A 13509-nucleotide genomic window follows, 5' to 3' on the forward strand; every position below is an offset into this window, starting at 1 on the left:
AGAAACCCTAGACTACGCTTAAGAACTCCTAGGTTCTTGATAGTCCATCTTTTCTGGTTGTACCTGCACACTTAGTAGATGAGTTAGTCACACAAGAGATTGATCCCGAAGGATCTGAACACAAAAGAGACTAAGTCAGAGAATCGGGCCACGAGTGGCTCAGGTCACAGCAGTGACTGCACTAGGCCTCAGACCTCCCCAATCCTCACAGCAAGTCACAAAGGAGAGCACCGTTGAACGAACTCAAACCATAGATCAGTGAAACCCTAGATCTCACCGGTCAACGTACACCACGGCCGTCTCACACTCAGACTCACTAACACAGCCCCAGAACACAGCCAAGAACACAAGAACCCTTTCCACACACTCCAAGCACTTCGGGATTGGTTACAGACAGAAGACCAAATCCTAGAATGAGAAGGAAACCGAAGAAGTTGCCTAACACTCAATCTACACCGATAGAACTCTTAGAAACTGAGTATCATCAGTGGAACTGAAAGCTCGAAGAAGAACTCCGGCTAGTTATGCCGGAAAACTAGAGAGAAGGGAGAGAGACGGCGGTTTCTGAAAGCAAGAAAGAGAGAGAGAGATTGTATCTGAATGAGAGAAGTCTAACAGGCTTCTCTCACTTAACAAACACAACACACATCCAACGGCTGGGAGCCAGGATCCGAGTGGAGGTGCCAGGTGTCACACATCCAGCTGCTCTGGATAAGTAAACGGGCCAGGCTCGATTTGGGCCAACAATTAATCACATGGGCTTGACATAAACCTAGCCCAAACAATTAATAAGGAAAGCCCAAAGCAAGGAGTCCAAAATTCAACAATCATAAACCCTAATTTTGATAAATTAGGGAAAATCTACACAAATTAAGCAATAAAAGATGAATGTAGCCAAATTGAAGAACAATTACTGGAAGATGTTTGCAAACCATTGAAATTCGCCGGAAAAAGCTGGAAATCGCCGGTTGAAAATGTTGAAATTCGCCGCTGCTCCTCTGCCCGATTTAGAAGTGTTCTGTTCTGTTCTGCTGCCTCTGCCCGTCTTTTAAACCCGACCAAAGACGCATAATGTTTATGCGTTATTACGCAAAGACGCATAAGTGTTATGCGTCACTGTAAAACGCAATATTCTTATGCGTTTCATCTGTAGAGACGCATCAGTGTTATGCGTCGCTGCGTAAAAACGCACAACGCTTATACGTTTCATTAACAGTGACGCATAATGCTTATGCGTCACTCCCTGAGTTGGAATAAATCTATTCCTCTTTATTAAGATGGAATGCAATTAGCTTCCTAGAATAAAAGAAGAATTTTCCCTGTTTCGTAGTGAACTTGAATGAAATGTGATCGTTTCAAAAATATGTGATCATTGACTACTACACATATATTCGTGTAGCTGATAATGCCCAACCATTCCTATCAGTCTATTACCCATTTTGCACATGTTGAAACAAAAGGGAGAGTGGTAGATTTTGGAGAAGTCATCTGCAACACTATTCCACATTATTCCACTATTCATACACTATTTCATACTCCCTTCGTCCCAAGATAAGTAACTTGTATTCCTTTTTGGAGTGTCCCACTATAAGTGACCTATTTCCATTTTTAGCAAAAAATTATCTCTCTTACTTTATTCTCCACCTACTTTATTCTCTCTTCTCTCCTCTATTTTTTCCTCTCTCATACTTTACTCTCTCCACTTTAACTTATTTAATACCATTCCTTAAATTCCGTGCCAAAAAAAGTAGGTCACTTATCTTGGGACGGATGAAGTATTCATTATACCTTTTGACCGTGTACAATTTATTGACTTGTCCCATCATTTGCAGGAGCATGCTTTGGGGATTGGAGTTTCTTGAAAAATGGAGCACTAGCTTTCTAGAAAAGCCACAACTCTTGTAACACTTGGATCATTTCCCATTGTAGAGAAATGACTCTATTTTATAAATAGACATTTAACATCTATTTGAGCTATAATTGTATTCAGACAATTATTCACTAAATTGTAATTTCTTTGCACGACAAACTCATTAAGCATAATTACTCTTTTTTTTTACAGTGATCACTTGGTTAATAAAACCCCAAAGGAATTATAGCAACAAAAGATAGTAGTTTAAAGTACTACTCACTTTAATATAAGCATTTACTTGATAAACGAACATATTGACAAACGTCAAATGTCATTAATAGATATTAATGATGGACTGTGACTAATTATCAAATGATTATCTATCCAGGATTGGTTGTGAGATTCAATCTCAGAAACCAAATATAATATATATACTCCTGCAAACCGAACCACTGCTAAAAATAGGAGTATATAATATCAGTAACAAATGCCGAGGGCCTACCAGATTCCACTGCTGTCTGTAGTACATGCTTTATATATTTGAGGCATACTATGTGACAGAGGCATAGAAATTATTTATTTATTTTAGAAGTGAACTTATAATCTTTATATTACTACCTCCAATCCATAGTAATAGAGTCATTTTGCCATTTTAGTACGTTCCATAGTAATAGAGTCATTTCCCTTATAAGTAAAAGTCAACACATTTTTCCACACCTATTTTACTCCCTCTTACTTTTTCTCTCTTCATTTCTCTGTCTTTTTCATTTTCCAATTTATTCTCCTTTACTTAACTCAGAGCATTCCCAATGGTCCGGCGATAACACTCAGCGATTTTTCGCCGAAAATCGCCGAGTTATCGCCGACCGTTGGGAGTGTTTCGGCGTTTTTTCGGCATTAATTCTACCGAATTAACGCCAACTCCCGTTTCATCGCTGATTTATCGCCGAATCATCGGCGCCCACTGTAGGCGCGATTTGACGATTTTTCGGCGTTTTTTTTTTTTGTAGTTTTTTTTTTCTCGTTATATTATATTTTCCAATGATTAATACAACGATGAATTGTTCATTATAAATCTATTTATTAAACACATTTGTAGGGAAAATGAAACAATATTAGTGATGATGTAAAAATGAAATGTTGAGTTAGGGAAAAATAAGGGAGAAACCATTGGAGCAGTTGGCTAAAAGTTGGCTAAAAACTGGGGATAAATTTTGGTGCTGATGTGGCGCTGATGTGGCAGGAGTTAGGGAGAAATAAGGGAGTTTTTAGGGAGAGTATTGGGAATGCTCTCACCTAACACAATTTTCTTAATCTCCGTGCCGAAAAAAAATGCCTCCATTACTATGGAACGAAGGGAGTATTATTTAGCTTATTTTATGATTATTGTTATAGTTGTTTGTAGGGGTGTCAAAATGGATATCGGATATTGAATACCCGATATCCAAACCCGAAATATCGGGTAATTGGATATCCGATATCCGATTTTTCGGGTTTCGGGATCGGGTTCGGGTATAAGATTTTTGGATTATCGGGTATCGGGTTACCCGATATCCGATCGGGTATGCCCAAATTACCCGAATTACCCGATTTTTTTAATTTTTAATTAATCTAATAAATTAAATATTCATTCTTTTATTTTAAAAAATTAAATAATTAAATATACTCTCAAAATCCTTCACTTTTAAGTCAAATTTAGGATTAATATTTGAATTGTGATGTTTATTATGGATGAATAATGAATGTTATAACTTATGAATTTTTAATTTTCTTAAAAAATAATAAAAATAAAATATAAAATCGGGATTGGATACCCGATTTATCGGGACTGGATACCCGAGTCGGGTATTTGGATACCCGAAATTATTTTCGGATCGGATATCGGATATTAGATTTTGGGAAATTCGGGATCGGATATCTGAAATTTTCTGATCGGGTATCTGTGGATACCCGATTTGACAGGCCTAGTTGTTTGGCTTTTATTTATTTCGTAGCGTTAGGATTTTATTTGTTCCTAATTTATAAAAAATCTTTTACACATATTATAAATATGTGTTGAGTCTTTTATTATGATTAAGAATAATGAATTAAATAAAACATTCATTCTCTCTTTGAGAAACCATATTAATTATGAATTACTAATACCTATTAATATGCTACATGAATAGATATGTGGTGAAATAATAGATATACATACTGCAAGACCAATTTGATTAACTGTTACAACGGAACATGAGACTGTAAACGCATAAGGAGCCATGACTTGTGTAAGTTGCTGAGTAATAGTACTACTTGGAAAGTACCAAAATCTTTATGTCAAAAAGAATCAGAAACAATATGGGGTTATTCTCTCTTTTTCTCTCTGTTCTTTTCCAGCGCCAATCACATGTACTCTATCACACCCGGAGCATATAACATTTTAATGATATAAAATATTAACTGCATTACAAAAAATGGAATTTTCAAATATGGGATTCAATCCTGGAGTGATGCATTTGTCGTAGGTCTCCATACTCATGTTCTCAGTTTAAATAGGGATTGTCATTTGAATCTCTTCACCCACACACACCCACATACCATATGTATCATTTCCTAGTTATCTTTCGCAATCTAAGTATTTTTCGCTTATTCAAAAATGAAGAGTATTATCGGTTGCAATTATGACAACTCGATGTTACTTTTATAGACGATGGCGACACTAGTTATAACAACAATTGCCATATATATAATTTCTTATTTATATCTCTCGCAATTCTATACTATTATATACTGGAGTAGTTTTTTTTGCTTATTTGAAAAGGAAGAGCATTACAGGTTGCAGTTATGACAATTCGTTGTTGCTTTTATGACAATGCCAACCATAGTTATAACAACAATTACCATATGTATCATTGCACAATTAGCGTACACATCGTTCAACATATTGTAAAAATATAGATTTACATGTCCTATACTTTATCCAGTGTGTTTATAGTCGTTCAAATTTTTTTTGTCAAATAACCTTAACAACTACTTAACAAAGAATGGTTCATTTTAATTTTAGTTATTTAATTTTAAAATTTTGCTCACGTAATTTATAATTTTAAGATTTTAATTACGCATATTTTTTATTTTACATGATCTTAGAATTTTAATGTAATTTTATTTTAATTATACTCCATACGTCCCAACTTAAGAGTCCATTTTTGCTATTTTCGTCCGTCCAAAATAGTCATATTTTACTTTTACCATAAATGGTAAGTAGGCTCAACATTCCACCAACTTATTTCACTCACATTTTATTATAAAAAAATTATATATAAGTGAAACTCATATTCCACTAACTTATTAAACCTACTTTTCTTTCCATTTCTTAAAACCTGTGCCCTGACTAATTAGGACTCTTATGTTAGGACGGAGGGAGTATAATTTAACTACATAGTACAACTGCAAATTAAGTGAAACATGAATGATAAAATTAAAAAAATTGAAAAAATGAATTGAGAAGTGGTGATCCATTATCGTTGGTGGAATTATAGAGTGTTTTTTTGTTTAAAAGTCGATGCAGAGTCAGACATTCATTTATTAGATGAAAATTGCTTGAATTGTTCTTCGATTGTCACTTCCAATACCCTTTATTTACACCCAACGATGATAAATTGATAATAGTACTAATTTAAATTGGGTTAGGAACGGGAGTTATAGGATTTAAGCTTAATAAGTACCATTAGAGCCATTACGTCACTAAAACACCGTAATACTACTAATAAAGTTATTAATATCGTGTAAATGAGAATGAAGTGAATATAGAAATTATTTTGTGTTAATAGTTAATTTTATATATAGTGTCTGTTTACAGATCAATCCTACACACACAACAGAGCTGAGATAGAAAGACAACCATTTCTCATGAATGCGGAAAAGGGAATCAGCAAAGAAAATTTAATTCAGATGAATTCGAAAGATTCTAGGGCAAAATTTCCCAAATTTGCCAATATAAGTATAGAAAACTGTCGCCGCTGCTCATTCCGAAACCATCAAAATTCTCCACCCACAGCGCCGGCGAGTTAAGATTTCAGAAGAAGGAAAACATAATTAACATCCGTGTCATTCAGGAAGGGAAGAGGCCTTCAACCCATGGGTGTACTTACCAATGCAGCAAAAGCGACTGCCGAGATGCCAACTGCTGAGGGTTCAGATAATGGAAAGGTTGGTAATGTTATGAATTGGTCTCTAGGTATTCATAAACATTCTCAATGCTTATTGTATTCATGTAAGATAGTGATTTCTGATTTACTTTTTCATATTGCTTTGAAATCATCTAGATTTTCATGATTAGTCCGTTCTTTTGTTTGAAATGTTTTCTCGTTAGTAATCACTATTTCCAATTAGCATCTCTGGTATTATATAGTTACAAATACCTTTATCACTGTGGCTTTACTTATCTTTATGGTTTGCTTCGTCTAATGAGCAACAGATCCTAAAATTGAAAGATGGGGAAGCATTATGCGTCCTCCGAGATATATTTCATGGGCGAACTGCAAAGCATGGAAGATCATGTCCGGCTGTCCTGTTTCATGTACACCTGCTATCAGTAATTAATGAGGAAGAGGGAGAGAAGTATGTCCCTTGATTTAGTAACAATTGACAAGTCAGAATTTATTATGCTGGAATAAATGCTTTTCCATTTTGTGTATAGGGTTGCGAAGCCGAATCCGAGCTCGTGGTTCAGTGTGCTAGAGAAATACTTTGCTGAATCTGAACATGTTCTTAAAATGTTGGGGAAGCATTATTTAGAGAAGGCTGCCGACCATGACGCTTTAAATGCTTCAGAAATGCTTAGGGTCTTAAATCTACTATGCATTCATGCTCTTGGCACGAAGTAAGAATCTTTCTGTTTTATGTTATACATGCCACTCCCTCTTTAATTCTCACCTTGATTGATTTTCTTTTATTCACAGAAAGCTAAGAAATTGTATAAAACACCAAAAAACACAATTTGACCAAAAGGCAGAAGAAGCTATACATAAGGTTTTTGAAGCAAAAGGCGAGGTAATTAAACATTGTCATCAGTAAACACACCAGCTGTGAAACTAGACTTATGTCAGATTTCTTCCTCTTCTCTTTGAAGCAGAAAATAAAAGAGGACGCTGCCAAAGCTATTGATGCTAGGGATGGGGAGCTGGAAGCAATTGTTTCTCTTAATAGATCTGCTGCAGAGCAAGCTCATGGAAAGCTGCTCGAGTCAGAGGCAATGCTTTTGAAGCGTAAGTTCTGTAATATTTTTACTAATTTTTATTGTTAAATAAGGGTCCGTATTTGTGTGTCTGTGTGAAGAGATTCAAATGAGAATCCCTATTTAAATTGGGAACATGAGTACGGAGATCTACGACAAATGCATCACTCGGGATTGAATCCCATAGATGAAAATCCCATTTTTTGTAATGCCGTTAATTTCAAGGCGAATTTGTTGTATCATAATAATGAATAAATAAATAAATATTAAAATTAGATGAAGTTTCATATATTTAAATAGATTTGATACAACTAATCTCTTATTATAATATACATAACTAAATTATCTTTATGTTAGTAATAAAATATTAAGAATGTTTTTTTAATTTTTTCTTGATAAAATAAACATTTTTAGAATGTAAAAAAATATATATAAAAACTAAAATTTTAAATTAAATATTCATGATACAACTTGGATCCATCTTAAAATTTTTGTTCCATGTAATAATTTAATTATATATCCTACTAAAATACTCCATGACTAGAAATGGATGGGATGATGACATGAACACTCAAACTCATGATGATTTCTAAAACCCATGAGGCTACAAGAGGCATTTCAGCTGAGGGAGCACTATTTACACGTTCGTTGAATGCGTATTCGGAATTTGGAATATGCATTTCAAGAATGCGTCTCACTAGAAGTAAATACACATTTGCCAAATGCGTTTTTTCCATATTTACAAGTAAAAAATTGTTCCCCTTTTGGAAATCTTTCACCCTAAATTACAAACAAGCCGCTGGTACCTGCACCTGAAAATGCATCCTTAATTGTGTTTTGGAATATGCGGGAACAAAAACTTGTCTAACCTTTTGATGCTATCTATCATTTAAATCAGTTCATCAGACAGCTGATGCTACAAGAGTAGAGCCCACTATTGTGCTGATGAATCTGATGTACTGCTTCAAGGTAAGTAACACGGCAAATATTTTATTGTGTTATTTGCTGTTGAGCATGGCTAACTATAATCTCCTACCGCTAGATGTTGGGAAAGAGGATACTCTTACCTTACATGAAAAATGGTTTGCTCTCAGTGCTGAAGAAAAAGAAGAAATTGAGAAGAATATTACTACAAGGTAAACTATATTCTCGTTCAAATTTTGTGGGGTTTTCCTAGTTGCATTTTTAAAATTATGGTCAGCACCACAGAACACTATTGGAAAACTTATAAGTACACAAGATGAATTCTGACAGTTCTGAATCTTAAAGATGCCTGGGGAGAATATGCACTCATAGAAATTAGTATGCACTACAACAAAAAGAACGGCTAAGGACATTTTTAATACTAATAAGGACGCTAATTTGTGTGTCCAAACTAAAATTAGGAGACACAACTAGAAGAGTCCTAGAAAACAAAAGATTAAGTTAATTTTTCCTCAACTTAGACACGCTTCCTTTTGGGTTATAAATTATGATTATTTTTAAAAAATTTCAAACCATAGTAGCTGCGTCTCAATTTTGGTGTCTTTAAAAGAGTAAGTTTTTTTTGTAATGATGGAAGTTATAGGAGGTACTCAGCTGTGGCTGTTATGAGTGATGAATTGCTTAAATTGTTCTTCGATTGTCATTGCGAATACCCTTAATTTTTTGGGCTCAATTATGGAAATGGTACTAATTAAATTGGGTTAGTGAATGAGAATTATAATGAGAATGCAGTCAATATAGAAATTATTATTTTTATTGTGTTAATAGTTAATTTTTGAATGAATAAATTCAGTGTGGTATATTATTACTGTACGCCTCTGTTTACAGATCATTCCTACACACGGAACAGAGCTAAGATAGAAAGACAGAGAAATCGGCAAAGAAAATTTAATGCAGATGACTTTGAAAGATTCTAGGGCAAAATTTCCCAATTCTGCCTATATAAGTATTGAGAACTTTCGCCGCTGCACATTACGAAACCATCAAAACCACAGCGCCGGCAAGTTCAGATTTCAGAAGAAGGAAAACAGAATGAAGGAAAATTTCCGATCTTGGATATCTGAATACTACACAGAAATGGCGGTTGAAGCATCCCCAGGTAGTTCTGTAGCATCTCCGTCGGCAGAGAACGTTAAATCAACCAGAAAATCGGCTGCCGGTAGCCAAGTTAGTAATTCTGGTGACGGAGTATATTGCCATCAGGTAAGTCCTATTCATACCGAAAACTCCTGATTCATTTTTTTTATATATTGTATTTCATTTAAGCTTGGATGGATCTGGTCATTGAGCTGCAGAATTTGACTTCACTCTTAAATTTATATAGCTGTGGAAATGAATGTGCCTAAACTGGTTTTCGTTTCTTTTTCTCACATGTAAACTCATTGCTGCAGTGTCGTCAAAAAACCAGGGCTCCAGCAGCAGCATGCAAGAATCTTACGAAGAAGAAACCCTGTTCAGTAAAGATGTGTTGCAGATGCCTATGGAACAGGTTCTAAACGTTTTCTTTTTACTAGGATTAGCTCTTGATTTAGGTACTCGAACTGGCAAGTGAACTGAAATTCTTGGATCCAGGTACGGTGAAAAGGTGGAGGAAGTAGCTAAGTTGGAGGATTGGAAGTGCCCGAAATGCAGGGGCATTTGCAACTGCAGTGTGTGCATGTGAGTTTTCTGACTTATTTATCCATGATCGTCTGGTGTTTTACTGTTTAACATCCGTGTCATTCAGGAAGAGAAGGGGCCTTCAACCCTTGGGTGTACTTACCAGGGCATCAAAAGCGACTGGAAAGGTTGGTAATGGCATGAATGGGTCTCTGGAGAATGCTTAAAGATAACAGTTGCTAATTTTGTGATCTGCTGCTTTATTTTTTATCTTATGTTGTGCTTCTGAAAATTAACAGGATGTATTATCTGGTAGAAAGAAAGGAAGAAAGGGAAGGAAAGTTTGGATGTAGATGATAATACCTCTTCGAAGAGAATGAAACTAGCCAAACATTCAAATTGTGTTCACTTGATAAGTTCTGTAATATTTATACTACTTTTTATTGATAAATTCGGGTCCATGTTTGTGTGTGTGTGTGTTTTTGAATAGATTCAAATGAGAATCCTTATTTAAATTGAGAACATGAGCATGGAGATCGACGACAAATGCATCACTCCGGGATTAAATCCCATAGATGAAAATTCCATTTTTTGTAATGCAGAATGTGGTGATTTATATCATTAAAATATTATATGCTCCGGATGGTGTTCTTCCATTCTTACATAAAATTGTAATTCTCACTATGGAACTAACCCCTATATATGTAGAAAGCTAGAGACTGATAGAATACATGTGATTGGCGCTGGACAGAAAAAAACAAAAGATAAATTAGAAAAATCTCTAATCGCAAGAGGCTATAGCGAAACTCGTTAATCAGTTCCCTTCATTCTTAAACCGTAGCTGAAAGAGAATTAGCAACAATAGAGAGTTTCCAGCCACTACAACCACTGCACCTATTAAGAGATGTTGGCAATTGCATTGTCGTTGTAACAGGAGGTAGGGAGGTAGGGCTGAATAGCTGCAGGAAAGGCAAATGCAAGGAGGTAGGGAGGTAGGGCTGAATAGCCGCAGGAAAGGCAAATGCAATATGTATTGCTTGAAGGAACTGAAGGTATGAACCTATTATCTGATGTCTATTTTTTTTTTCCAAATTAGACCAAAACCTTCTAATTAGTGTAGGATAGTTGGTGGAGAAGGGAACGAGTGTGACTTTCGAAAATCAAAGGTGTGTCATTTCCAACAAAAAGATGGGAAATTTCTCTTCAAAATTCCAATGGAAAATAAAGTCTTTGCATTTGATCATTCAAAAAGATGGAGCACAACCATTACACGTTCACCTCAAGGAGCACTAATTACGCGTTCCTTGAATGCATATTCGGAATACGACGTATTTATATATGCCATTCAAGAATGCGTCCCACTAGAAGTAAATACGCATAAGCCAAATGACCATATTTAGTAAAAAAATATTCCCCTTTCGGTAATCTAAGTTTTATTTTAGCCCTAAATTATGAAATAGCAGCCGGTACCTGCACCCGAAAAAGCGTCCTTGAATGTGTATTTTGAATACGACGTTCAGCTAAGGGAGCACAAATTTCGCGTTCCTTGAACACATATTTGAATTACGGCGTATCTGGAAGACGCATTTCAAGAATGTGTCTCACTAGAAGTAAATATGCATTTTCCAAATGCGGTTTTTCCATATTTATAAGTCAAAATAATATTCCCCTTTCAGAAATCTATGTTTTATTTTTGCCCTAAATTACAAAAAATCTGCGGGTACTTGCACCCAAAAAATCAAAATTTCCCCTACCCTCATTTGATGCCCCGAATACCAGCAGCGGGTACCCATACCCGATGTATTATTTCCTATTTACATCTCTCTCGATCCCTAATTATATATATTTTTTTACTTATTCGAAAAGGAATAGTATTACCGGTTGCAATTATGACAAATCATTGTCTGCCGACACTAGTTATAACGACAATTGTCATTTGTATCATTTCCTATGTATATCTTATTCGAACATGAAAAGTATTATCGGTTGCAATTATGACAACTCATTGTTGCTTTCTGACAATGCGAACACTAGTTGAAAATTACTGTATATAACTCTCGCAATTCTCCACTGACAATATTTAAAAACTTTTCTATCTAGCTTTCTATCTATAGATTATCTATCTATCTATCTATCTATCCTTTACTTTATCAATTATACATTCAAACTCATGTCAAACCAAATTCATACTTTTCAAGGCCAGAGGGAGTATAAATTATATCTTGGCACAATTGGATTACCCTTTAGTCTTGTTGCTTTGAGGCTGTCGGTTTGTATCCCGGCTCCTATGATCTACGGTACTCCCTCCGTCCCAAGGGAGATGACCCATTTCTTGGGCGGCATGAGATTTTATACAACTTTATTTTGTGTGCCAAGTGGAGAGAGTAAAGTAAGAGAAAGAATGAAGTAGAGATAAAAGTGTTTTCATTTTTAGTAATGAGTCATCTTAGTTAGATAAACCAAAAAGGAAAGTGGGTCATTTTCAGTGAGACGGAAGGAGTAGTATTTTTATACTATCCCTATAATATTTTATGCTCCTTAATAATTTTACATTTTTCTTAATATTTCATATTTTTATTCATTTTATGTGAAAATATACTTTTTATAATTATTACTTCCTACTCCGTTCACGAAAAATAATTTTATTTGTGAACATATATTTTAATGAGAAATTAGTAAATTAATAGATGGGGTGAAAAAGTAGATTAAATAGGATAGTAAAAAGAGAAAAAGTAAGAGAGAGAAGATAAAGATTAGTAAGAGAGAAAATGAGAAAATGTGAATAAAGTATGAGATAATGTTCCCATTTAATGAAATAAGGCTATTTTTCATGGACACACAAAAATGATAAAATGAGACTATTTTTCATGAACGGATGAAATATATATCTACCAAATTATATATTGCAGATTTATCGTTTATGTTTTTGTTTAGATTTTTTTAACGTGTATTATACTTTTTAGAATTACGATTATTTACAAAATTCTACATTATAGATTTATAATATGTGGTATCATGATATATATTAGTTGTTTTACGAACAATGTTGATACTAGTTATAATGACAATTACCATATGTATAAATTTCCTATTTTTCTCTTGCAATCCAAGTACTACTAATTTTTTTTCTTATTCAAAAATGAAGAGTATTACCGGTTGTAATTATAACATATGAATGTTGCTTTTATAGACAATGCGACACTAGTTATAACAACAATTACCATATGTATCATTTCTTATTTTTTATCTCTCGCAATTAAGTATTATATACTCCCTCTGTCCTGGCCTAAGCGAGATGTTTCATTTTCGCACATGTTTTGCGAACATAATAATAAATAGTTAGAGCGAAGAAAAAAGTAAAGTAAGAAAGAGAATAGCGTAGATAAAACTCTCTTCTACAATATTATCTCTCTTACGTTATTTTCTCTTCACTCTAAATATTTATTATCATTTTCCAAAACACATGCGAAAATGAAACATTTCGCTTAGTCTGGGACGAAGGGAGTAGTTCTTTTGCTTATTTGAAAAGGAAGAGTATTACCGGTTGCAGTTATGACAACTCATTGTTTCTTTTATGACAATGCAGACCCTAGTTATGACAACAATTGTCATATGTATCATTTCATATTTATTTATCTCGCAATCCCCTATTATCTAGGTTGCAAACAATGCAAGCACCGAAAAGTTCTCAATATCCCACTGTAGAAATTTTGGATCCGTTTACTTGCATTTGGTTACATATGACTTTATATTACACATAGTGCAAACATCAATGCAAAAATAAAGATTTACATGTCCTGCACTTTATACGGTGTGCTTCTAGCCGTTTATGTAACTTAAAATCTAAAATACTGTAATA

The 13509-nt window shown here is 34.5% G+C and overlaps 2 protein-coding genes across 3 annotated transcripts; both read left to right on the forward strand.

Annotated features, from left to right (window-relative positions):
• Window positions 1–5328: 5328 nt before the first annotated feature.
• LOC148931615 (uncharacterized) lies at window positions 5329–9011 on the forward strand. 2 transcript variants are annotated; one of them, XM_089063913.1, is made up of 8 exons: window positions 5330–6040; window positions 6309–6451; window positions 6531–6713; window positions 6793–6883; window positions 6966–7098; window positions 7966–8036; window positions 8110–8203; window positions 8880–9011. In XM_089063913.1, exons 1-8 carry the CDS (start codon window positions 5969–5971, stop codon window positions 8966–8968), a joined length of 876 nt encoding a protein of 291 aa, XP_088920039.1. In that variant the 5' UTR covers window positions 5330–5968; the 3' UTR covers window positions 8969–9011. The 2 variants fall into 2 exon arrangements, with proteins under 2 accessions (XP_088920040.1, XP_088920039.1); XM_089063914.1 differs by lacking the exons at window positions 7966–8036; window positions 8110–8203 and having other exon boundaries at window positions 5329–6040; window positions 8880–8968.
• Window positions 9012–9083: 72 nt separating this feature from the next.
• Window positions 9084–10115, forward strand: LOC125222623 (uncharacterized). The gene is made up of 5 exons (XM_089063915.1): window positions 9084–9254; window positions 9443–9540; window positions 9624–9710; window positions 9778–9838; window positions 9950–10115. The coding sequence occupies exons 1-5, from the start codon at window positions 9084–9086 to the stop codon at window positions 10001–10003; spliced, it is 471 nt and encodes a 156-aa protein (XP_088920041.1). The 3' UTR covers window positions 10004–10115.
• The last annotated feature ends 3394 nt before the right edge of the window (window positions 10116–13509 follow it).

This window comes from Salvia hispanica, chromosome 2 (assembly GCF_029641045.1).
Source record: "Salvia hispanica isolate PSC_SH4W2 chromosome 2, Shi_PSC_v1, whole genome shotgun sequence".
Taxonomy (NCBI): Eukaryota; Viridiplantae; Streptophyta; class Magnoliopsida; order Lamiales; family Lamiaceae; genus Salvia; species Salvia hispanica.